Source organism: Nelumbo nucifera, chromosome 1, assembly GCF_055504915.1.
Source record: "Nelumbo nucifera cultivar China Antique chromosome 1, China Antique-T2T, whole genome shotgun sequence".
Lineage (NCBI taxonomy): Eukaryota > Viridiplantae > Streptophyta > Magnoliopsida > Proteales > Nelumbonaceae > Nelumbo > Nelumbo nucifera.
Window position 1 is genome coordinate 119,230,724 of NC_142649.1, and position 26,083 is coordinate 119,256,806.

Genomic DNA, 26,083 nt, shown 5'->3' on the forward strand with positions numbered 1-26,083 from the left:
TTAGAAAAGCAAATCTCTCTTTTTTTATGGTTGTTAGAAATAATTAAGCATATGTGATTTCCTTGGTTTAATGCGTAATTATGTGGAATTAAAAAAATAAAAAATAAAAGAAAACAAAAAATTAAGAAAGGGGGTTTGAAGAAGGAGAGGTATGGTGACATGGGGTAAGGTGCTCTGTTATTACGTTGAGAGAAAGGTGATGATGGTAATATTGGGTTTAAAAAAAAAAACTAAATGTCAATTAACTAAATAATAAGAAACTTAAAGATATTAACGAATGCTAATGATAAAAGTAGAGCTAATTAATTATTAAAAAGCTTAAAGATAATCTAAAACAACAATTAAAGAATAAGAATACAATTTATCAATTAACTAAATAATAAGGATAGTGAAGAAATTTACCCTTTCTTTTATTTATCTAACAACAGTTGAGTTATTTATCTAAGAGGACAATTGAGTTGAAGGGAAATAGTACGCGAAGGCCGAAACTTTAGGGCGCCATTTAAGAATAAGGACAAAACAACCCCGAATTTTATTTTATTTAACCAATTGCCTTGGATGTAATGTCCCTTTCTCTTAAGTTTCCTTGGCACTCCGTCCTTCTTCTATCATTCATTCCCACTGCTAAAAATTAAGTTGCAGAAGTGCAAGTGGATCCCCACCAATTGTCGAGCACAGGCGATGTAGTTGTAAGAATCAAGATGCAGTTGCATCGTTATTTTTGTTTCCTTTTTCTTCTCGTTCCATGCGCGCGCTCCAAGCTAAAGAAAGTTCGGACATAGCTGCGTGTGGGTATTGGTCTCTTGCTCACTTTCGTGAACTCTCTCCCCCACATATCAAACAAACTGACACAGAAATCATTTGGGTTAAGTCATTTGTCCGCAACAAGAGAGACAACTGAGACGAAGGAGCTCTTCGTTCGATGGTTTTGCCGATTGACTCCATGCATTCAAACAACCAGGCCGTAGTGTTAAATCCCTGTTCTGATATTATCCATCTTTGTTATGCATCTTTGGGTTCCGTGTCGTTTTGAATCCTTCTCGATCATGATTTTTTTTTCTGCTTTCTGCTTTTACTTTTCTTTTTTCTTTTACCGTATCCATGTCCTTCAACTCTTTAAACTGGTGATGACGATGAACGTTCTGAGAGAAAAGAGACGATTTGTTCTTTGTGTTTTGTTGGGTATAATCTATTAGAACAATTTAACTTTACCATCTGATACATCACAATTCACAGGAAGTAAATGACCAAAATACTAGTCATAAGAAGGGTATCCGTTAAACCTCTCCTGGATTTTCTGAAAAGATTTTAAATATTCCATCAACTTTGATCTGTCCTTAAAAGTTGAAAGGTCTGTGACTTACAGACCTCTTGTTTGGAAAGAGGTAGGGAAAGGAAAGTTTAAAAACCTATACAAACCTTGTATAGGTTTCCCTAGTTTTCCTTTATCTTTTTCTTCAAACTAAACACAGCCTAAGGATCACTTTGGAAAGAGTATAAGTACAAATGTGTACAGTACAAATATATACGAAATAATATAAAATATAAGGTTTTGCACTTTGCATATTTGTATTTGTACTCCTTCCAAATTGAGCCTAAAGAGTACAAATACAAATCTGTGCAGTACAAATACATACAAGATAATATAAAATATAAGGTTTTGCGCTCTACATATTTATATTTGTACTCCTTCCAATTGAGCTTAAATGCCCATGCTAATTCCTTCTATCAAGTTAGTAGGTTTTTAGTAATTCTAATTTTATTTTTAAATGGTTAATATGAATAAATATGTTTTACTATTTTATTTTTTATGACATGAATAAATTTGTATTTGCGTAAATAGAGGTTTAAGTTTGTTTTGTTAAAGGCTTAAGGGCATTTTAGCCATCAAACATTTGACAATTTTACATAAGGAAAAAGTTGGTAGTAGAATATGTTTAAATGCATGACATCAGTGGTTGTTGTTAGAATTCTAATGATAAAGTAAGAGAATGGATGTATAAGGCTAAGTTTGGGTGTGCTTATTTGAAAAATAAGTATTTATTCTAATAAGTGCTTATGAGCGTTTGGTGAAAAATCACTTATTTTAAATGGGGGTAGTATAAGTATTTTCAAAATGATGTGGCAGGCAGAGATAGGCTAGAAAGGAAATAAACACTTAAAAATTAAACCAAAATTTTGGTCTTTTCAACTAAGTATTTATTCTCATAATAAGCACTTATTTCAGGCTTATTTTCCAAACACAAATAATTGATTGATGGTGTGGTTCCAACCCAAAATAAGTGCTTATTCAAATAAATACTTATTAAGCACTCCCGAGCCCAAGTCCCTTTATCCCCAAAGGTAGGGGGAGGTTTAAGGGAGTTTGGATCTGCTGGCCACACATGGAACATTAGTTGTACTTTTATATTGATGATTATTCCTAATGTGTCTGGATGAGCATGACCAGCAATGTGTTATAGTCAGCAGATCTGAACTTGGTTTAAGGATAAATTTAAGTTGATTGGAGGTTTAAGACCTTTTCAAAAAAAAACCAGGGAAGGATTAAAGGGATTTACCCTTAGAAGAAATATGGTAAATGATTTGGCAAAGTCTCAAAAGTCAGCCTAATTAATATGAATGATACTTCATGCAATTTTTTTTTTTTCATTTCCACGAATGGGCTCTCTCTCTCCTCTTGACTTTGCCTCCCATTGTCATTCATGACAATTTTCAAAGCCTTATCCCAACAATTAATTCCAATTTCCAACTTCCAAGTTGGTTGCATAAATTTCAAATTCCTTATATACCACACTAATTAGTGTATACCTTGTTAAGAAGTTCCTCCTCCCTAACCACATGCATATAGGTAAAGCATTTGCAAGTGAAGATTAAACAAAGATAGAGCAGACTAAATTCATTAATACTGATTTGTTCTATCCTATATTCAACCAAGTTGAAGGGAGTAAGAAAAGTTAGCGGTAGATTGAAAAGGACTTGAATAGAAGTAACAAGGGTCTATTTGATTTGTATGAATAGGGGTCTAGAATCTGAACTAGAACGATCCGATCTTTGGTTGAATGAAATCAGAATCCAATTTTTATTCCTGATACAATGACATTCCCTATTTGAGGGACGATCATTCCCTTTTCTCTCGAGAATGAGAATTTCATTCTAGCCTATTCCAGTTTTTGTCTAAACCAAACAAGCAAAAGCAAAGGGCATAAGCCATTTCCATTCCAGTTCTAAGATATTTCAGATCCGATTGGCTGCAAACTTAACTAACCCTAAAAATGATTTTTAAGTGTGCATCGATTAAACAAAATGATGAAACATGATTAATGTAACTGATCAAGGCTAAGATGATGATAATGATGATGACTGAATTTATTCTAAGGGTACATACCCAACTGCTCCATATGTTATCTAACAATATCCATCCGTCCATTACCTAACCTTCCTTTAACTATTAAAAGTTTAGAGCTTTCTTTTATGTGGTAATGTTATAATTCACCCCCACCTACCGCATTCCTGTATCAGTCTAAACGTATTAAAGTTAAATTCATATATGAAATGGAGCACTTCCAAAAGGGGAAAGACGTTTTTCTGAGTGAAAAAGTTAAGCGCACGTAAATCGGTTTCTTTTGTTTTCTTTAGAGTTTTGGAATTTGGACTACTTGGATGAAATTACAAAAAGACAAAACAAATATTCTTATGCGGTTTCTTATTGGGAGGGCATTTTGGTCATTTTAAAAAGTAACTGTCGAGACCATAACCACCCTCAGGCTCATCCCTAGCACGCGAAACGAGAGATGTTGTTGTGGTTATACTTTCTATTTAATTCTTGTCAACAGTTTTGCCGTCTCTCGCCGGTGTTCCCCCACCATCACTGACTCACTGTCCAGTTCTGTCGTTTTTATTTTATTTATTTATTTTTTTGGTTCGATCTAGAAGGTTTTAAGGGAAGAACGTAAGCAGGGGGTTTGGAGAAGAACGGTACGCCAAGACCGAAGAACACTCTCTCTCTCTCCATTGAAAATCAGAAAAGTAAACAATACATGTTTAATGTATTCAAAGGTGACGGTTTCATTAAATTAATGACAACCAACTTACCATTAAAAGCTCGCCCTCTCTCTTTCTTCTCTTTGTCCCTCCAGAATTCTTGATTTTTTTATTCTTGTCAGATCTTTACTCTTGGCATCGGCCTCTCTCCTTCCTTTCTTGAACGAGTCCTAGTCCACCACGAACGCCTGCCTGTTGCTACTGCCAGTGCTAGTGCTGGCCGGTACTTCTTCTTTTTTGCCGAATAGTCAAATCTTCTTCATACAATTAATCCCTTGTGTCTTCTGTCCGGAGGGGACAAAATAGATAGGAAAAAGAGAATACGGGGAGATCGAGAAGATAAACCCCATAGGATTCTGGTGATGCAACGATGGTCGAAAGTTGCTGTGGCGGCATTTCCCGTCGCAGTTCTTGCAGTGTTTCTGATTGTCTTCCTCCGGCGGTGGTGTTCCTCCAAAGGAGATCGTACGGGTATTACAGATACTGCAGAGACTAGACCAAGGTCCCTCCAATCTGCGATTGCAAAGCTTCACCTGGCCAATGACAGGGACAGTCGCAGGCACTTCCCTAATTTTCATCATCATCATCATCATGATCTAGATAGCAAGAGGAGGACGAATTATTATGTTTTTCGACGTGGGGTATTGGCGAAACCACTGTTCAGTTGGGCTGATCACCCTTGGCTTGTAACAGAGGCGGTGGAGCATGGGTGGTCCAGATTTGCTTTTACGGCCAACCTATCGTCTCCTTCCACTAAATCATCACTGTTGGGTCTTTGCGCAGTTGGCGACCAAGGAAGAGAAAGAGATGTGGACATTAGCTGGGAGGTGTTCCCGGGGTCGGCGGATTTCATGCAGAAGATAAGGCTCAATCCGGGACTGAAGAAGATAAATACGGGAACGACTCCTTCGATGGGTGTTTCATGTGTCGTGAGGTCTGCTTTGCCTTTGCCGGGCCCTCCCTTGGGGACTTGCTCCTTCCCTCAGGAAGCCTATTTCGAAATTACCATCTTGTATTCCCCGGAGGAGGACAAGGGGAGCCCCAGTGAAGGCGAGAGGTCTAAGCTTATTCAAGAGACGGCAGACGTGAACGCGCCGTCCGATTCTCTAGTCCATGTAGCCGGCAGCAACAGAAACACTGCTATTAGAAATAAGGAAGATGAAGCCAAAAGCGGAGAGGTTATGTTGTCTGTAGGGCTAACAACCGGAGGTGGCTCCCTTCCGTCCAAGCTCCCTGGCAGCTACCCTGGATCTATCGGATTCAATTCCAATGGTTCTGTTCACCTTGATGGTAAGTCTGTCTTCTTTTTTTTTTTTTTTCCTCTTTGATCACTGTGAAATGCTATGATCTCGTATGGTTCCGAATTCGAATTTGGGTTTCTGCTAGCTAGTGTTGGGTGTTGAAAGTTGAAGCGCACAGACCCACTTATTTCTTCTTCATGTTGCCCTGTCCACCAGGAATCAAGCTTGTATTTGAGGCCGGCGAGGCAGAGTGGGGAATGAGAGACAGAGTGATTGGTTGTGGGTTTGATCCGGGTAAAAAGAAGGTGTTCTTTACAGTGGATTCGGAATTGGTGCACCTAATCCATTGCAAATCCGAGGAGTTTTCCAGCCCGCTTTACCCCACTTTGGCCGCAAATATGGAAGTAACTGTTCTGGTAAATTTTGGACAAAGTGCCTTCAAGTATGCACCTGCAAATCCTCAAAGGACTCCCAACCCATGTTTTATTGGCCCCCTCGCCAATGCTCCCGCCGCTGCTCTGGGTTATGAGGACAGCCGAGAGCTATTCTCCATGGGGAGGATTGATTCTGACTGGTTTAATCGAAGTACTACCAAGAATAGCAATAACAATGGTGATAGCGTAGCAGGAGATGTCTATGAGGAATCTGAGACTGACCTATTTGAAATAGTCCTCAGATAATTTATAGCAGGTCATCAAGCAGAGCAACGGGTATAGAGACATGATATTGATCCCACAGGATCTCAGTTTTTTGGCTCTATTTAGGAGGTTGTGCTTTTATGCAACTGATGTTGCAAGGTCATCGCAATCTTCACAAAGTTTTCACAGCAGAAGGGTGAATAGTCATATACTCATTCCATTTCATCATCAAGGATTAAAAGCACTTACAGGAAGATTGACTCCTTCAGTGTAGCTCAGGGGCCACAATTTGGTAATATCGCCTCCAGTTACTTGCAACAAAGAAACAGACAAGTTTTTCAAAAAGAGAGTATTACTGTTTAATTCCTCCTCTTACCAACTTGAGACCGGTTTTCAACTCGTGTTGCCTTCTCGGATGCATATATTCTTGTGTATAGTTTAATACCAACACTTAATGAAAAGTGTTAATTCCGATATTTGATCTTTTGTTCTTCCTAACATAACAATCTGAGACTGTTGTTTCAACTCACTGTTGCCCTTTCATATGCATACATTCTCTTGTGTAATCAAATGTTAACCTCGTCAAAACATAATCCTGTTCCTCCGTATCTAATTTTCTCTTCTTTCCAATAGACAAGAACAACCATGGTGCATTATGTGGTATGAGATTACATTTTCAGTTTTCATTGTGGTTGTGGGTAATATAATGGAGAGAGGATCAAACCCTTGCATCACCAATACACTATAGAGTTGCGTACCCACATCCTTAAAAAAATGAATGGTAGTTAACTGCATACAAATGCGGACAGCGGCCTTTGAAATGACCAGACTAGAAGAAACACTAGGCTAAACATGCTGCATAAAGAATTGATTTAATTCAAAATAGATCAGAGATACTTGAAACTAAATAGTCATTAGATAAGAAAGCCCGTGCACATTGGCTTGGACCTGATTACTGAAAAACGAGGATTCCCTGGAATGGATCCATGCCCATTTTAAGGATTAATGGCGCTCATGTTTCGGGATATCATCAAGAGGTTCTATGCACAAAGTTCCCAGAATAGAAACATCAATTTGTTCTATATCGGCATATTACCAAATTCATGCTGCAAATTTTGATTTAGAAACAATGTCTACTATCTTACAAACAGGGGCATCCTTTTTTTTTTAATCTTTTTACATGTTTAGAATCTTTTACATCTGCCTATTGGATGGGCAATCTGTCACCTCATCCGTCAGTACTTTGGTACCACATTGGGTTGTTGAGAAGAAACCAACTAAGTTGATTAAGTGGTGGGGAAAGAAAGCAAGAAACCAAATAAAGCCACTTTTGACCACCAGAGGAAAAGATTCCTTCCCAGTAGGCTGCACATAACACAGCAATGCCTATATATTTAACTATGGATGATGTCTCCTCTTCTTATCTGCCACATCTATGTTTGCTTCTTGCACAACCCCATTCGTGATTTTGCATACCTGTGTTTCCTGTTACGCAAAAAACCCATATCCTGGATTGGGACCAGCATAGAGAGACAGATTTCCAAAATCCTGTATGAGAAGTTTAAGCTATTCTCAAAGTATACTACAAATGCATGCTCTTGCCATCTGGTGATGAGTAGAGAATGGTGCCTTGAATAAATGATGGGGGGAAATCAGATATTATTGGACACAAAAAGGTGCAGCCGTGCAGATAGGCAAATTCCTGAGTAAATAACAGCCTAAATATATTCATATATGTTAGTTTCAGTTGGTGGCTTCTGATGCTTATTCTATCATATTTTTATCATTCATATTGTTTTATACAGTTTTTCAATGTTAACAGCCTTTATAAACTTCCACTGATTAATTACATTCTCATAGAGACTGGAGTTTATTGAAACCAGGAAGTAAACCTCTGTCATAAGACCAATTGACACTCCCAACTGATTAACAAATAAACTGATGGATGATCAGGAAGAATTATATAAAGACCATAATATGTAGAATAGATTAGTAGGAAAACTTATTCAACTATTACCTACTGAAAATATTACCTTTTTCATAGATATAGCCATATAGGTCTCATTAGCCAGTTCTACATGCTCTTAAGAGAGTATGCACATGCTAAGAAACCTTGAAGAGAGCACTAGAATGATGTATTTCTTATAAAATAATCATCTCATGTTTAAAGCATATTCAATGCCACTCCAGCAAGCAGGGAATGAACCAGAAGTTTTCTCTTGGAAAGGTCAGTGGAAGGTCAAAATAAGAAATGTTTTGATAGAAGTTCTATAAAAATTTAATAAATTAATTAAAAAAATATCTCACATTACATGGGTAGAGAGAATATTCTCTCTCATATTAAATAGGTTGGTTGGATGAATTGGGACAAATGGAGGAAAGATTGATTCAAGAGAGTTAAGGTTTTCTTCCTTTGCTGCAATCTGGACATTTTTTAATTGGAAACGGTATTTTTGTAGGTAAAAGAATTTGCAAACAATTTATGATTTGAGTATAATGTATGACTGAATAAGATAAAAGTCTCTATAAGTGAGATTTAAAGTGAAAATTCAGTTGGGCAGTTATTTCTGGTCTTTTGAAATTGACGGGATTTAGTTAGGGTTACTGATGGTGCAGGGTTTCAGGGAGGGTCTTAAACCGTTTAGGATGGGCCATTTAAATTCAATTGAGGTGGACTAGAGCCTCAGAAATTTTAAACTTCTATATGGATCAGAAATTTTAATTTTTTAATGAAAAGTAAGAAACTTTAATTACTTGCATTCTAGAGGGTATTTTGGATGAAATTTTGTAAGATTTTTTGTATTAGAGTTTGGAGCTATAAGGAGGGTGCTTTAATTAGATAGTGGTTCTAAACAGTCTGGGCACAAGTTCCAAGGAGAACGGTTAAGATTTTGGAGACAGGATTCATGTAGATGGATGTGGCACTGAACAGAACGGGATGGTGAAACAGGATTCATGTAGCCCACCCCATATAGATGGGACACAGTTTTAGAGAGTGAAAGTGGATGAAAATCAAAGAAAAGGTTAGACTTTCTGAAATTTCTCAGGTACCTCTAAACTGGATCATGTAACACCTCTAAACCTGAATTTTGATTGGAGTTTTTCTGGTTGCAATAGTTGTTTAAAGTCTTGAAGAAGACAGCAGGGTTTCAATGGAATCACTACATGAAGCATGCATACAAGGGAAATTAATATTTAACCTTTCATTCATTCATCTGTTCCAATAGTAAGACATCATCATTGTCTAAGATGTTAACAGATCCTACATAGGCTGTTCTTTGGCCTTTATTATTTATTATTTTGTTATTGGGCCTTGGCCCATATTCTATTATTATGTTTATTAGTTGTAATTATAAATACCAATAAAATCTAAAGTTAAAAAAGGGGAGTTAGAAAGAAGCGCAGAAAGACATCGATCTCCGTCAAAGAACCGGTAAAGCAACATGTTGGTGCCAGAGACGAAGGGGACGAGGGGTGGAGAACGGTGGAAAGGCAGAGAAGAGGAAGACACAATCATGACCACACACTTCCTTCCCAATGGTGGACAAAATTTCAATCAAGTGGGAGGGACGCTGATGACGCAGCCTTCTTAGACAACTTAGCAGCTATGCTAGTTGACAGGTTTAAGGCCCAGGGTCTTGAAATATATGTGTATGGGGGGGGGATGGCCCAAAATCTCTCCAAGGGCCTAGGAGAGTGCCGATCCAGGGTAAGGGAAAAAAACCAGCCCAGATTGAGATCCAGAATGATTCACCATCATTGGACTGGGAAGATTTAAGTGCTGATGGTGAAGGTTTAAGCCACCACTCTCATGAATGAAGATGAAGCAGGGAAGTGAACATACCAGCAGCAGTTACCTCCCCTAACCCTCAAGGAGGAAGGAATCTCCCTACTGGGAGACCAGTGCCAGACAACACTGTACAAGCAGGTAGTGTTTTTGAAGAGAATCGGGGTAGTAGGGAGCCTCAACACAGCAAGGGTGAGCAAGAGATTCCAGGTACATTAGGCCCTGATTTTGGGGTTGCAGATGCTGTCAAACCACTTGATCAGGAGAATACCTCCCTAAGCCAAGAATGCCTGGCCATAATCAAACCAGAGAAGGGCATGGAGATGCTGATGCTGCAACCTCAGTTCAGGTAGGTGAACCTAAAGTATGCGGAGGAAAATGAAGTGTCAGGATGGGCTTTGTCGAAGTTCTTGAGCTTTGGCGAGTTCCTGAGGGTTTCTTTCAAGGCGTATGAGGAAGCGAAAGCCCTGCTCGTTGCAATAGAGTACAGGACACTTTTGGAGAAAGGTAAGAAGATTAGAAAGCAGTCCAAGGAACTACTAAGACTTTCCTGGGGTTTGAATGATGGGCAGGCACTGCAAGTCGCGTTAGCAAAAACTCTCATAGATACCAATATAATTAGTGAGGAGGCAATTGTGGTCTATTTCTAATTTTAGACTTCAAAGTAAGAGATTCAGGCAATAGTTAACTATATAAAGGACAGAAAAGCATATTCAACAACACAAGGAATGTCACATTAATCAGCAGTGCAATAAGTTCAATTTCACTCTTGGATATTTGAACCAAGCAATGAATATTAATTCATTGTCATATTCATACAATGACACACAACAATACCTTGGCACTGTTCTCATACATGTCATTAATCTTACAAATTCAGTGTCATGAACTTTTATGTTTGATTTATTCTCATGTTACAATTTTTAACTTACAACTAATTATCAGTTAAGTTTTATATGATACAAGAAAAGAAAACATATTCCATGTCTGTTTAAATGCTTTGGAGGATCAGCTGCCTGAGAACTTCTCTTTTTCATCTATTTTTCTTTTTCGTATGTTTATTAATCTATTCTTGTGTATTTTATCCAAACTTAAGTAGCTTCTTCAATACAGTCCAGATGTATACTCTTCTCCAAGGTGTGACTGTTATGTGTAGCAGGTAAAATGTTAGGGATCTATCGGTACATTCTTTTCTCTTATTTCATTACAAAAGCTGGAAATTCAGAACCTTATTTAAAAGTTTAATGATTTAGAGTACACAGATTATAAGTGACAACCCTAATGGTATTCATATAAAATTTCTGTACTCAATTTAATTGATAGAGATATATAAGCATATCAAGTTCGAAAAGTTGATGTAATCAGGAATTTTCATTTCTTCACATTTCATTGACATACATTTTCATTCTTGTCAAAAATAACTATTTAACAATTGAAAACAAGAAATCTTCCAATATAAATAGAAAGTTCTCATGATGAAATTCCATGAAATAGAGTCAAGTAGTAATTTCTTTTCTCCAATACTTCGAGAAGCATTCAAATGTCATAAAATGGTACATGAAGACTTGACGAGTTCACATGGAGGTTCCTTTTTATTAATATTAATGGAAATTAATTTACATATTGCTCAGTGAAAGGAAAAAAAAACCAGCATTTTCATAGCCTATACATTGTGAGGTTTATAATTTTTAGGGTCCATAAGAAACAGAAGAATATAAATATTTCTCAACTACCAACTTAAGGGTAGATCACATAGCCATGGTAATGATTGTTGCAACTTGACAGAATCAGACAAGAAGGTAAATTTTAAAGTGTACAATCATACAATGGTACTGAAGCAGGAGTAGGACCTAGGGCTGAAACTTTATGCAAGAAAGCAGTGGAATGAAATTGCCTAGACAATTTCCAGATAAACCAGTTAATTCAAAAACCAACCAACCAACCGATAACTAAAGTTGAAAAACCTCCTATTGCATGTACATAGCACTAGCAAAAAATGGTATCAAACTTCTTTTAATTGGTTGCAGTGATGCCAATTTATTTTAATTTGTGGTTTCTGGATAAACCTCTTAGCTCAAAAACCAAGTAACCAACAGATGAGAGTAAATTTGAGAAATTGCATCTACATAGAATATCTCTCAGAAGAAACAAAGCATAAATTAGGAAATATAACATGCTAACAAAACATAACAGGATTCAGCGTTGCTTAATAAAACAAGTTGGCACCTCCAAGAGAGAGGGGATGGTGAAGGTACTTGAAAGCCAATAAATGCAACTGAAACTCTGAATTTATTTTGCATCTTCAATTTCAAAAATCCTGGGCATCTATTAAACAAGATCAAAATGTGGAAGTTTATACCAACCAAGATTACAGATTTAAATAATTTAAAAAATAAAATGCAATCTTCAAACCTTGAAAATACTTGAGTTAGCTCCAGTTCTGAACAAGCTAGCCCCGAATTAGTCACAAACGGTTGGACATGGAGCATATTTTTGAATGTGGGGAAGAGAGGCATTATTCTGTCAACATAGGAAAGCTCTTCAAAATGCACAAGTAGACAAAGAAAATCTAAGTGCACATCAGTATATGTGAATGGGAGTACATGGTTGTAAAGAAGTAAAGAGTCATGGAAAACCTGATTCACCAAAACACCACAATGGCAAGTCTCCATTAAAAGTTAAATTGTTAACAGAAGAGGAACTAAGAGTAACTTTCTCAAGGATCAAAAGTCTTCCAATTGCTTCGCTGTGTTCTAGCCAGGCAAGGAACCAGTGGAACACAATTATATTGGGATAGTAGTGAGATTAGACCTGGCAATTGGTTTGGGTGGATCGGGTTCGGGTTGGGTCAAGACACTTCGGGTTGGGTTATCAAATGCTAGACCCTAACCCTAAATGTTTGGGTTAGGGTTGACCCATGGGTCAATTCGGGTCATCCCAAAAAATAACTGAAATTTAAAAAAATAAAGAAAAACTACATGAAAAATGCCAAAATTAAAGGAATTAACCTTAAAATTCCAAATATAAAATAAAAAAACTTGAACATTTAACAATTTAAAGAGTAAACAATAAAGAGTAAAGACTAAATAGAAAAAAATTAAAGAGTGGAAACGTCTAACAATGCATAAATAGTCCCAATTAGACTTGACAATCGGGTTAGTGGGTTGACCCATGACCAACCCAACCCAACCCAGTTTTTTTCCGGGTTGGGTCGAGTCGGGTCATTCTCACATTCAGGTAGCTAAATATGAGACCCTAACCCTGTTTTTTTGGGTTGGGTTGGGTCGGGTCCGCAGGTTGGGTCAACTTTTTGCCAGGTCTAAGTGAGATTATTGAATGTGGTCCTTTCTCTGAAAATACAGAGAACTTTCATAATTCTGATATAGTACATTACTTCAATAGAATCAATACCAACTGCAAAAGTTGCAAAAGATCCTAAAGTCTTCCTTCTCTTTGTCAGTTCAGATAAAGAAATTCAGAGATTTGCCTATATAGACAGTTTACAAATTCCATAGTGATGTAGGACCAGCTCAATTCTAGTTCTTAGAGAATGTTGAATGGTCTTCTTTGATCAGAAATTTATGGCTGTTGACGGCTGTAATGGCTTCTTGAAGGAATAAGAAAGAAAATAGAGAGAGAAAGAAGATAGAAAATACCTCGAATCACTCTAGGGTATTCGAGTCACTCACCGTAATTAGCATAAGCTGAAGAAAATTTAATAAACTTCATTGCTCTTTGTGTAAAACGTCCATACGTATTTATAAACTCTAAACTCATAATAATCCTACAAGTCAAACTGTTAGACTCAGCAGTCCTATGAGTCAAAACAGTTAGACTCATAATAATCCTAGCAGTACTCAAACGAAACCGCCATATCCTTTTTCAATTCAAAGAAGACTTAGTTAGGCCTCGTTCGCTTTTCAGGAAGTTACTTCCTCGAGCAAGTGTTTCTTGGAAAATACTTACCTAGGTAAGTGCATTTGGCCATGTTCTTTTATTTCCTAGGTAAACAAGACAATAACCGTTTTAGCCATAAAAAGCCATTATTAAAAGGGGCAATTTTGTCTCATCCAAGGGTTGGCAACTTTCCCCCCAGGTGGGAAAGTTACTTACCCACCTGGGAGATCGGTATCATGGACTCCACATAAATCTAAAAAAACATGGGTATCATGGTCAATGGGAACCAAAATCCCATTAATCAACTTTCCCCCCTCTCAAAATCCAAAAAAGAACGGGCCCTTAATCCTACTTATGCAATGACTGAAATTTTAAACATAAGCAAACTATAAATAGACAATCAAACTGTATCATTGGACCCTACAGAAAAATTGTAAAATAACAAAAATACCCTTGGTGTCCAATTCAGTTCAAATCCCAAGTACCACCATTATGCCATATCAGGACCCATTGTAAGTCCTTTCTAGAATAAGTCTTCAAGGATGCTGATTGATTCCTATTACATAGTCATATTCAATAGCAATTTCTAATGCAAAATTGATCAGTAATCACAACAGAATTCAATACAATTGAGTTTTAAATCACAGTAGGGGCAAGTACAATCATACAGAGTTCAATATAATATGAGTTTTAAATGTTATCATATCACACTGACCTAGCATGGACATTCAGCTGGACTTAGACAGCCCAATTCAGCTGGACTTAGCCAGAGTTGGACAGGCTAGAATTACAGAACAAAAGAAGATTATACTACATACAGCTTTCTCATTATCTGGTTAGACATAAGTTTTATCTCTCCTTCCTAAAGCCTCCTCCATCTTGAAGGTTTGACTTTTATAAATTGAAGTCTAATTCATATGATTAAGTTATAGGATTTTATTTGGTTTTGTGATTCAAAAAGATACAATTAAATCCTTTTTGTTTTCCAATGTAATACAAAGCCTTCAAGTTTGGGATTTTGTGATGAAATCAAGGAATAATCAGGTTATAGGACTATGTTTTCATAATAACTGGAATGGATTCTTGTATACGTTCAGATTGATGTGATCTATCATTGGAGATTACAAAAAAGGCATTTGCATAGATTCTACAAGAACGATGGATATTTCAACTTGAAAAGGCTCCTGACGAGACATGGAACTTGGTGTTGAATATAAAATTTACACTAAAAACTAAGTATCAAACATGACAAAGCGCCCTTGTGCAGTTATCCAGGTATGATAGATTGTGGGACTTAGCTAGTTATACAATGAATATACTGGCGAGCTCAGGCTGAGCTTGGCACCCCAAAACTTCACATGAGCCTGAACTATCCTGAGCCTTAACAGTTTAATGAACCCTAACCAACCTGAGCAGATCCTGTATTCTGAGAGTTTCAATCTCCTCCTCTTCCAACCCTCCAATGTCAAACAGTAAAACCCTTAAAGAGAGCCCCAGATTGGAATTTTTATAAGATGGTTCAGTTTACTACCACACCATAATTACATAGAAGATAGAACACAGCAAGGTGCTTCTATTGCACATTTTCTCACTAGGCAAGTTCATTGCCCTAGAAGGCAGAATCCTTATTATTATTATTTTTTCAATATATGGGACAGTGGCAAGGTTCTCAAGTAAAACAACCTTGTTGCCTAGACAGTGCTTAGGCACCTGCCTGGGTGATGCCTTGATATTCACAAGGTATCAAGGCATATCAGGTGTTTCGATACTACAGAATATCATTTTTTTTCTCAAAATTGGTCAGGGGTCGGTCTCAGGCCTGCAGCACCTGCCCACCCCCTGAAAATACCCAAAATCCCATACCTTTTATATTTCGAGTATCGGTGGCTTGCCAATAAGGCAATACGATACAATATGCTCGATACGGAGCATATCATGTCAATACTTTAAACCTTGGACACTCATAAGATGATATCTAAAACCATATTTGCATGTATGCATTTCCAAAATGCAGAGAGAGAGAGAGAGAGAGATCTTACTATAAGGGAAGGAAAGGAAAACAGGAAGATTGGAACTTTAATGAAAAGAAAGGAAAAAGATAAATCAATCAACAAGATTGAGTAATATACAGTTTATAAGGACCGCAATATGCAATGGTGTATCTAATACTATATGCAAGCACATTCAAGGCATGCATTGCTGAGATTGCAGACTGTTGATCTGAGAAGACAGCAAAAGCAAATGCCCGTTAAAGACCCAATGAAACATGTTAAGAGAGCAGCCAATGAAATCACCATTTCAGTAAAGCATAGAATACCAAGCTTAACGGCATCTAGGGGACAGGTTTCATCACAATTCAAAAGTTTGTTATGCATTGTGTAGAATAGTGATAATAGTACATGTCAAGAATAGTGGTCATTGTAAGGGAGGCATGCTTAAATTATTAGAAAAAAAAATGAATAAGTAGTTTTTCCAACTGAAAAGCTGCGCTCTAGGGCATTTGTTGCACTTGGAGTCCCATTCTCGTGGAGGGTAAGAAAGGGACATGGTCCACTTTATTTTTCTTGCACAGGTACAGCCTAATGAGGAAAGAGAATTAAGAAAGAATCACAGTTTTACTGCCGGATGAAGCAATGAATTTTAAATTATAGAACACTTCAATTCCTATCAGATGCAAAGGTGCCAATTAAAGGAAATCCCTCCCACTATTCCTGAAACAAAAAACACTTTACAAGTGTTGCAGTTTCAGTCAGTGATAGCTGAGACAGTCGGTAAGAAACTGAGAATCAATGTACAGTCAACTAAGTATGGATTCTGGTTAGATGAGGAAAGATAGGAAAAGTGTCAAGGATCTCTCCAGCTAGTAAATAGCATCTTTGAATTACATAGGAGCTCTAAATTTCCATTCAGAAAAGTCATTCTTTCGTGATGTGCAATGAAATAATTGACAGGCAAGAAGGAAACTTGAATCTACCGCTGAAGGGGATTCAATTCCCGGCTGGTGTGCAAATAGTTTACTTGTTTTCTAGCAATGAAGTATTGGGACCCATTAAAGGGGAATAAAGGCAAACTTTCAAAAGGCGATAAATTGTTACATTCAGATAAGACCATGGCCAGAAATCTTCAGTGAAAATTCAGGTGCCCTTGAACACAAATGGAAACAATTGTAGATCAAATAAAGAGAGGTAGGGCAAAGGGAAAGAAATAAACAAAGAAGGGAGTGGTTTAGTGTTTTAGTAACTGTGAGCTCCTAGTAGAGTTACGGAGCTTGGAAGATTGGTAACCTGGGAATTCGCGGAACAGATTGTAAATCTTGCGAGGCTTTACATCTCCAGGAAGCCCTGTAATGAACAGGGTTCTAACCTCTTCTTGTGATGCTGGGAATTTTCCAATGGTTATGGTTCGAGACTCCGGTGTCCGGTCCATGTCTGCAAGAACCGAGGAACCAAAATTCCGTTCTCTTTCAAATTTCAATGCCGTAGTACATAGATATTGGTACAAATGGGGCAACTCCCTAGGGTTTCGGGCAATTGCAATTGGACGTTGAGCCCGGTCTCGGATAGTTGGATTGATCCCGGAGGCTGGAGCAATGTCGGAGCTGGTTGATCACCGGCATGCCACTTCCGTGCAAGTTGGAACAATTAAAAGTTAGCGAGACAGTGAAATTTGGCTTGCTCTGGTCCAATTGTTCAAGTTCAAGATCCGCGATCCGCGATCCGCCTTGATAGTGATTAGTGACACTCTTGGTCTTGGTTTTTAACTGATGAACGAGAATTAATAATTGGCCAATTATCTAAAACATCTATCCTATCCTTACTGCTTACATATTTTCTTGTCTTAAATACATGGCAATTATCTAAAACCCGCTCATGTTAATTTTTTGTCAATTAAAACCTCTAATGTTAAATACATGTAACGTTACGTGATTGATATTTTATGAAAATTTTTAAAATACCTTTTATAAAAACCCATATGCTCCCTCGTGCTGAGTTGTCTTATACCGGTTACATGCACTCGTACTCTCGTTTTTAAGGCGAGAGTGAATCCTATGAACCCCTCAATTCTCGGGAAGCGTGAAATCTTAAGGCCCTGTAAATTATTTATTCGGGTAAATGTAGTTTTTTGAATAAGTTTTTTTTTGGAAACATATATCTAGTGCATTTCTCATGTAAATAAATAATGATTATTTTAATCATAAAATTCCATTATGATAAAGGGAGTTTTTATTCCATTAAGTGTCCGCAGTTTTCTTTTTAAGTGAAAAAATTATTTACTCACTTACGAGATAGGTATCATTTATATACCCAAAAAAATAAACTTTCCCTGATCCCTGTATAAATCTTCTAACCAAAATCCTAATAACCAACTTGTCCTCTCAATAGCAAGTGTGCACGCCACCCTCTTCAAAATGAATCTTCTGTTAATGTTCCAACTCTTTTAATAAATGAATCCGATTGAACGACATAAAAAAAGATAAAAAATGAAAAGAATCTGTCTGAATCCACCGGCACTGGCAGTATTTATTACATTACCGCTCCCAAAAGCTCCTCTCCCAACGGATTCCAACACAAAGCCTTGTTGACGATCCCGGCATTGCCTTTAAACTCCTCCGAAGAACCCCCACCCTGGAATGAATGCTTAAAACCAGAAGATGGGTCATCTATGTCGCACATGATTCATCGAAAAAGTGATTGTTCTTGACTAGCCAAATCTACAAATTCCGACAAACATACTTTCCTAATCTTCATTCCAAAGCCACATTTTTCCACTCTAGTGGTGCTGCCGTTAACAATCTCTGCGCATTTGGAATAGATTGAAGCTCCGAGAAACATCCATCCTTTCGGGAACCACCACCCCCAATACAACTGTTGGGTTCAGCTGCTGCAGCCGAATCGCCACCACGCCGCTGTGTCGGTTGAGCTGCCACCTTTGCCCAAGGAAGAAGACATGGGAATTAGATGTATTCCCATGCCGCTGTGACTTAATGATCATTCCCTTCATTGAAAAAACAAAACAAAATACCTAGAAATCGAAGCTATCCGAAAAAAAAAAAACTAAAAGAATATCCAAATTCATACAAAGGAGTAGGAAGATCAAGACGCAAACATGGGGTTTTAGATGTATTCAGTGATACTTGCACAAGCTGGCGCTGGAAGGCTGGAAACAAATACGTTAGCCATTAAAAAAAAACTATCCCCTTTTTAAAGCCTACGATTGTCCCTCGAGAGAGCTTCAACACCTCCTCCACTGGTTAGACGCATGTAACTCAAGAAACCATTCCACCAAAATAAACAACGGCTTCTACGAGCGGTAATGTAATGAGTACCGTTGATGGATTCTTTTTTCTCTTTTTTTTTGTATTTTTCTATCCTATTCAAACCAGATTCATCCCATTAACGGAAGTTTAGGGAGCTCCATTTTACAGAGGGCAATACTATTTGGAGGGTACACGTTTCCCGTGATCTAAGGAGTTCACAGGATTCGCTCTCTTTTTAGATTGGACACGTTCATCAATTCATGTCCATGTTTATGTTTATGTGGTTAAAAGGAAATAAAGAGCACTTACAATTTTACCCTACTCTATGATAACGTGGCATTTCCCAAAAATATTTTCAAACAGCAGAAGCTGTTGCCCCCAACGGCCAAAGTTTTTCCCATCTCAGGCTGTTTATAAGAAGGCCCAATTCGATCAACCCGGACTAATCTAATCTGAGTCGATCGGGTTTTCATCAGTATCGGTCGGTTTCGGATTGTACAAATTCATAAATCGATGGTTCGGGTTGGTTTCGGTTTTCTTGTGTGAAAACAGAAACCAATCAGAACCAAACCGACTTAGTTCCTACTTAAGTATTTAAATATAATCTATTTAAATATATATTTCGATTTTAAATTAAATCGATATAATCTATTTAAATATATATTTCAATTTGAATTTAAATATATTTTATATTTAAAACTGTTAAATAAAGATATTTCAGTTTTACATAAAAACTAAAATATCTGACAACCCAAACTTGCACCACACAGGCACATGGGCCATGGGGGGCATGGATGAAGTTAGAGCCGAAACCGACCCAAACCAATCCAACCCGACTCAAACCGACTAGGTCGGTTTTGCTTAACACTGGGTCGATTTCGGTTTCCATCTCAAGTAACTCGACAAGGTCGGGTCGGTTGGAAAAACCTCAGTAAACCGACCCAACCCGACTCGTGAACAGCCCTACTCAGCATGATCGTTGTCTCACCACTATAGAAGTCATCGAGGGATTCCACCTTGTTCATGTCGTGCATATCATAGTTTTCAAAATCAGATCGGAAAAAGGGAACTGATCAGTGACCGATTCCATTTTACCCCAGAACAGTTATTTCCCAAAAACCGTTGATTTAGTTAGTAAACCATTGATTTGGTCAGCAAACCGTTGACCTAAGCTGTCAAACCATTTAACGGTTTGGCGGTTTTTATTTTATTTTTATCAGAATGAGCCGTTCATTCGGTTCAAACAGTTGGATCGTTCAACCTGAGAACCGGCCCCTGACCGGTTCGTTGTCCAGTTCGATTTTAAAAACCTTGTGCATATCGTCTCCGAATCCATTCCGCCTACTAAACGAGAACAGAAAGAATTGAAGGCTCAAAAGTATCATGAAGGCCAAAGACTTGGAGGACTCCCCTTGAATAATTAGTCTTATTCCACGGTTCCCTGCAGTTTCCACGAGAGCCCCTCAAGAGTCAGGACTCAAGGAGTCGGGTCGTCTAGCTAGAAGGCTTTTGAGGTTTTCTGCTCTTGAGCAAATCTGATTTTTAGAATATAGCAACCCTGTTTGATATTCGATGTATCTGATGGTGGGCTTCTCTTCTTTCGTCTGTTTATGGTGTGTTGAATTATACGATCCGTGTCCTTAGCTAAGAGATTTTCAGATGTATTAGCAGAAACTAGAGTGCTTCTGGGTGTTTGCGTATTGGGGGTCCTCGATTTGGTCGCAGCATCAAAAGCTTGGTGTGAAATGCAGAGCTTGTCTTCGTTTCAAGCCTTGGATACTCGTATAGAGGTGTATGATTCTTACCCTTTATTTCGTTTGATCTAATATTCAATGGGTTCTGTGAGTTGTGATGTTGACCTGTTCATTTATTAAGTTTTGATTCTTTCTTCGTTGGCTGTGGATGGTGTAATTAGTCTTGTAGTTGGTAGTCTTTTGGGGTTTGTTTCTTTGAACAAGAAACTCATGATTTTGGATAGGAAAAACCGCATCAAGCATGCGGCTTTCCGTCGGATATTACAGGTGATTGTAGTTGCCTTGTTGGGGGTTCTGCTACTGTCTCTTCTCTGGAGAACAGGTTTAGTTTATCATATTACGTGGGATTCTGATGAAGTTGATGAAAGTATTGTGCAGCATACAGCAGATCTTTTGGAGGAAAATGGAGGGAAGCGGTGGAAGCTCTCTCGTGTGTCTACAAATTTTGCTGGACCAGTAGCGTTGAAATTTTGAATTCTACTGTTTAGTTTGGTTGGTGTTCTTTGTCCACCATTCTCTTTGTTGTAACACCCAGAATCCTCACTTCCCCTTTCCTATTTTCTTTCCGGCGGTTGGGGGAAGTTGCTTTTGGCGTGCTTCATCGTCAAGAGGTTTTATCTCTGAAACATTATCGTTGAAGCCGCGATCTGTTTCCTCATTTTTTTAAATTTTTTCATTATTTGGGTTTTCTTTTGAAAATTTGAAAAATAGTGGAGGGCAAATTTGATATTTCATTTTTATGGTTAGTGCTTAACAATTAAGGGTGCAAATGGATTGGATCATGATCCAATATGAGAAGATCTGATTCGATATATATATTTATAATAAATATATATAATACATATATATGCTATTTATTTATTTATAAATATATTTTTTTATATTATATTTCATAAATTTGTTATATTATTTATTTTTATATAAAAAAATATGTATATATATGATGAAAATTGACGATGCACGATCTGAAAGCTCCTAGCTAGAGGGATTGCTTGGACGTACTCGCGTGATGAGTTGGATCAAACTGCAAAACAGGGATCAGAGGGACCGGGGTGGATGACTCGGGGAGGTCGCTTTGATGCTTAAGTCAGTATTCTTGTAGTGGTTGCGAGCTAAAGTTTGAATGCTAAAGATCTTGAATGTAAGTAATCGCACGTACCTGGACCCTGGAGGGGTTTATGCCTTTATATAGGTGAGCTATCATGGGTCTTGCGAAACGGTTCTAGGATTTGCGGCCTTAGTGGATGAGATCCGTTTCCACTTTAGTCGGGGGGTAACGTATCAATCAATAAAGTTTATTGTCGTCCCTCGATCCGGACGAGGAGAGGATAAGGCCTGATGTTACACGGCGTGATCCCATGATATTCGGAGTCTGTTGGGAATCTTCTGGAGTCGATTACGTATCACTTAGGTTCCTGAGCCCCGAACTGGCTTGGGTGCCGAGGTGCCTTTATGTCGAGGTGACTCTGCGTTGAGGTGATTTTTGTACCGAGGTGACCCTATGCCAAGGTGGTCGAACATCCAAACTCTGAAAACTGCTGACTAGGCTCTCCTTGTTGAGTTGTCATTCTTCGGGCAGATTGCGTCCACGTGACCTTTACTAGGTCATGCCAAATTACCCCTCATCAATTGCCCCCCACTCCTTGTGCTAGGGGTTCTAATCCAGCGCAGGGAGTTCATGACGAGCCTAGGTGGATTTGGCACGAGGTCTAGGTGATGTGGTAGGCAGACCGTTGGTCGGACTTGTTCGTTTGTCTGACTCAACTAGGAAGTGACCTAGATCGCGTATTAGGTATGTGTAGATGTCAAGCCGATTATAGTTTCCACAGATGTCAAAACGTGCACTAAATTGATTTCAACCTGGGGAGGCATGTATCCGGTTTTCTTAGGAGCCGTTGGATCGTATAGATCTTGATCGTTGATTCCCGGATACATTGGTTATAAATAGGGGCTGAAGGGCCCATTTTCTTTGCCACAAAACCGCGAAACCAAAGTCCTTGAGGTCGCGTTCAAGTATCCAGCTTGGTGTCAGCTATTCTTGGGTCCAAGGTCGTCTCTCTTTCTTCGGTCTTCTTTTGGTGAGTTTGTTTTCCTTTGCTTTTGGTTCCGTTGTCATTTCCATTAGTATGTCTAGTCTTAGATTAGATAGTCTTCTAGATGGGAGCGAAGAGTCCGTTGGGGCCGAGGTGGGTACCTTGGCATAGACCGTGGAGCCTCATCTTGCCGAGGTGGGCACTTCGGCATAGGATGTGGACCCCAATCCATTCGAGGCGGACTCACCTCGGCGAGAGAGAGAAGTTTCTAGCAAATCGGCCTCCACTTCCACCGAGGTCGCCTGCCGGACAGCTTTGACCCATCAATAATGACAGCGAATAGGCTCCTATCCTTAGTAGCTCGGTACAAACTTCCCAATGACTTCGTATATAGTATTCCCTTAGACAACTTTCCTTGGGATCATGGCCACAACGAGATCGTGGTCTTCAAGGAGCAACTCATAGTCGGGCTGCGTCTTCCACTCCACCCTTTCATAGTTGAAGTCATTAAATTCTTTGACATTGCCATAGACCAGTTACACCCGAACTCCATCCGTAACATCGTAGGTACCATTTCTCTTTTCCACGATTACAACCGTCCTCTAGACCTTGACATCTTTTCTTCCATCCTTTCCATCAAGAAGAACTCGTCCTGCGTTCTACCCGAGCACATGTGAAGTTACTATATGTCTCCTTGCCCTGGGTACAAGCTGTTGCACGAGCTCCCTAACAAGGTGTCGGCCTGGAAGAGACCCTACTTCATGGCCCATAACATCGAGGGGTGGCCTTTCCCGACTCACTGAAGGGAAGCCATCCAGGACCCCAGCGTCTGACTGGACAGGAACACAAGGGAGGAGGTCCGATCTTGGGCAAAGCTCGGCCTGAAGTTCGAAAACTTTGTGATCTAGGAGAAGCTCGTGCAGGCCGGTCTAAGCCCTCCTGGTAGGTCGCTAACTGTTGAACCTTTTCCTTGTTTGTTTTACTTCAGTGTTATATCTGACTTAGCTCGTCACTTATTGCAGTTGCCATGGATGACATCCCCGCTGATGAGCTCTTCGGGAGCATGCAAAAGGGGGAAGAAGAAAAGGGCCTCCAAGAAGGCTCGCCTCCATACGGAGACCACCACCACTGAGGTCGCCGCATCTGTGCCCGAACACCCACCCGTCGCTGAACAACCTCCCGTAATTGACTTGGTTGAGGACGACCCAGGCAAGACCACTCCACCTCGTGTTCCCGAGGAGACCACATCTTCAGAGCCCGTTCCAACGGCCGCCACCTCTTCGAGTAGCGATACTTCAGTCTAGAGCATTTTGACTCCGAAGTTTGGCCTTCTCAAGAGCAAGGACATGGTGTTTGCCAAGGAGGTCACTCGTTGGGCTGACTTGCCAATTGCTTAGCTCGAGGCCCGAGCGGCCACGCATTGTATGGTGGTGCGTACTTAAACTTGGCCTTCAAGTTGCCTTATACTTAGATTTTTCTTCATACTGATACTTGTATTCTTCTTTTAGCAGGTGAACTCCTCTATCCACGCCTTGGCCTACCAGTCTGAGGTGAACTTAAAGCGAGTTCTCGAAGCCGAGGAGTCTTCCCGAAGTGCCCACTTCGAGCTCAACATAGCTCGCAATGAGATCAACCAGCTGAAAAAAGACGCGCGAGATAAGAAGGAGCTGCTGACTCTGCTAATGATGGAGAAGAAGGAGCTCGAGGAGCGCGAGGTGGCATTGAAGAGGGAGATCGAGAACCTCGAGGCTCACGTGAAGGAACGGACTGAAATCCTGCTTCAGGTGATGGAGGAGGCCAAGGTCAAGGCGGTCGAGGAGTATAAGTCTTCGGCGTTACTTCGAGAAAGATTGGTCAAGGTGGGGACAACGGGCTACCGCAAGGGGTTTAAACTCAGTAGGTGGTTGACCCGGTGTGAATTTCCCCACCTTGACCTCAGTGCCATCACCACATCCAAGATCACCAAGGAGATGGCCGTTGAAGCCGCCAAGGATCTGGACTCCGAGGTGGAGAGCGACAACGACCTACTCGATGACGAGGGAGAGGAGGCTAATGCCGCCGAGGGCCGTATGGAGACAGATCCGCCCGCTGAAGTCTTTGTTAAGGATGAGGAGCCCCGAACTGATTGGTGCCTCTTTTCTTGGTCCTCCCTTTTTAAATACTTGATTTTCCGAGCCTCTGAGCTTGGCTAAATAGTTGTAATATTTTTTTTTTGTACTGAAAGCATTTTATCAATGAAATACAAATACTTCACAAAACTCCTTGTGTGCAAAATTTTTTGTACTCAAAGTATAGATCACTCCCAAACTCGAATAGGAACAATGGGGCGAGCAGACACTATAGGGTATACATGTCCGACCTGTCTGCACCCAGGCTACTTTGTCTTACCCATGCTAAAGCGATTGGGTTTTAATGAGCCCGTGCTAAGGAGGCGACCGGGTCATAAATAGCGTAGGCCGAAGAGGCAACTAGAACTTATTGTGGTCCCAAGATCTTCTGTCAGCTCGACACCGCGACCCTTAGGCTTCTAGGAGTGATTCATAGTCCTCTCTCTAGCATGTTGTCCATAGGATCAACTTGGTGATCTAAGGACTTAGCCGTATTTTGCTTGCGTTGAGATTTACAAGTAGTATCTCCTTAAGTTGTCGATATTCCAAGCACGAGGTACCCGCTTTCCTTCCATGGTCTCGAGCTCATAAGTTCCTTCTCCGAACACCCGTCTCACCCTATAAGGACCTTCCCAATTCGGACCGAGCTTACCATGCGGACTCAGGTACCATTACCTTGTGAAGAACCAGGTCGCCTACTCGAAATATTTGCTTCCTGACCCGGACGTTATAAAACCGAGCTACTCGCTGCAATTCGAATGTTGGCCAAATCGCGTACCTCCTCGATGAGGTCCAAGTTGGTTCTAAGCTTGTCGTCGTTTGTCTCTTCGTCATAAGCTTCAAGCCGTAATGCCGGTACTTCAATCTCTACTGGGATTACGACTTTCATCCCGTATGTGAGGTTGAAGGGCGTCTCGCCGGTTACGGTCTTGATGGTAGTTCGGTAGGCCCAAAGAACACTAGGCAGTTTGTCCACCCACAACCCTTTAGCTCACGCTAGGAGAGCTTTCAGTCCACGGAGGATAGCCTTGTTCGTCACTTCGGCCTACCCATTTGCTTGTGGATGTGCTACCGAAGTAAAGTTTTGTTGAATCCCCATCTCAGCGCACCAGTTTTGGAATTTGATGTCTTCAAATTGCTTCCTGTTATTCGAAATCAAGACTTTGGGCAGTCCAAAACGGCACACGATATTTTTTTGAAAGAAATTTTGCACGTTCCAGGCTGTAATGGCTTACTAACAGTTCGACTTCCATCCACTTCGTGAAGTAGTCTACTGCCACGACCAAGAACTTCCTCTGCCCGGTTGCCGGCAGAAAATGACCGAGGA

The 26,083-nt window shown here is 39.7% G+C and overlaps 1 protein-coding gene and 3 long non-coding RNA genes across 4 annotated transcripts; 2 read left to right on the forward strand and 2 right to left on the reverse strand.

The window, feature by feature from the left end:
- Positions 1-3,784: 3,784 nt before the first annotated feature.
- On the forward strand, positions 3,785-6,469 carry LOC104601722 (uncharacterized). The gene is made up of 2 exons (XM_010265155.3): positions 3,785-5,331; positions 5,499-6,469. Exons 1-2 carry the CDS (start codon positions 4,404-4,406, stop codon positions 5,960-5,962), a joined length of 1,392 nt encoding a protein of 463 aa, XP_010263457.1. The 5' UTR covers positions 3,785-4,403; the 3' UTR covers positions 5,963-6,469.
- Positions 5,343-17,451, reverse strand: LOC148803742 (uncharacterized). The gene is made up of 2 exons (XR_016080027.1): positions 12,120-17,451; positions 5,343-12,032 (listed from the first exon to the last, which is right to left on the reverse strand). It is a non-coding gene; the product is annotated as an uncharacterized LOC148803742 (long non-coding RNA).
- A 353-nt stretch (positions 17,452-17,804) lies between these two features.
- Positions 17,805-19,101, reverse strand: LOC104601721 (uncharacterized). Its single transcript, XR_735941.2, has 2 exons — positions 18,683-19,101; positions 17,805-18,531 (listed from the first exon to the last, which is right to left on the reverse strand). It is a non-coding gene; the product is annotated as an uncharacterized LOC104601721 (long non-coding RNA).
- A 1,135-nt stretch (positions 19,102-20,236) lies between these two features.
- LOC148803743 (uncharacterized) lies at positions 20,237-24,867 on the forward strand. The gene is made up of 3 exons (XR_016081356.1): positions 20,237-23,590; positions 23,671-24,078; positions 24,160-24,867. It is a non-coding gene; the product is annotated as an uncharacterized LOC148803743 (long non-coding RNA).
- Positions 24,868-26,083: the final 1,216 nt, after the last annotated feature.

Bases quoted from the DNA above. Each gene is read 5' to 3' on its own strand.
- LOC104601722 (XM_010265155.3), top strand. From the start codon at position 4,404: ATGCAACGATGGTCGAAAGTTGCTGTGGCGGCATTTCCCGTCGCAGTT. The intron at 5,332-5,498 runs GTAAGTCTGTCT...CCTGTCCACCAG, and splicing joins TGGTTCTGTTCACCTTGATG to GAATCAAGCTTGTATTTGAG.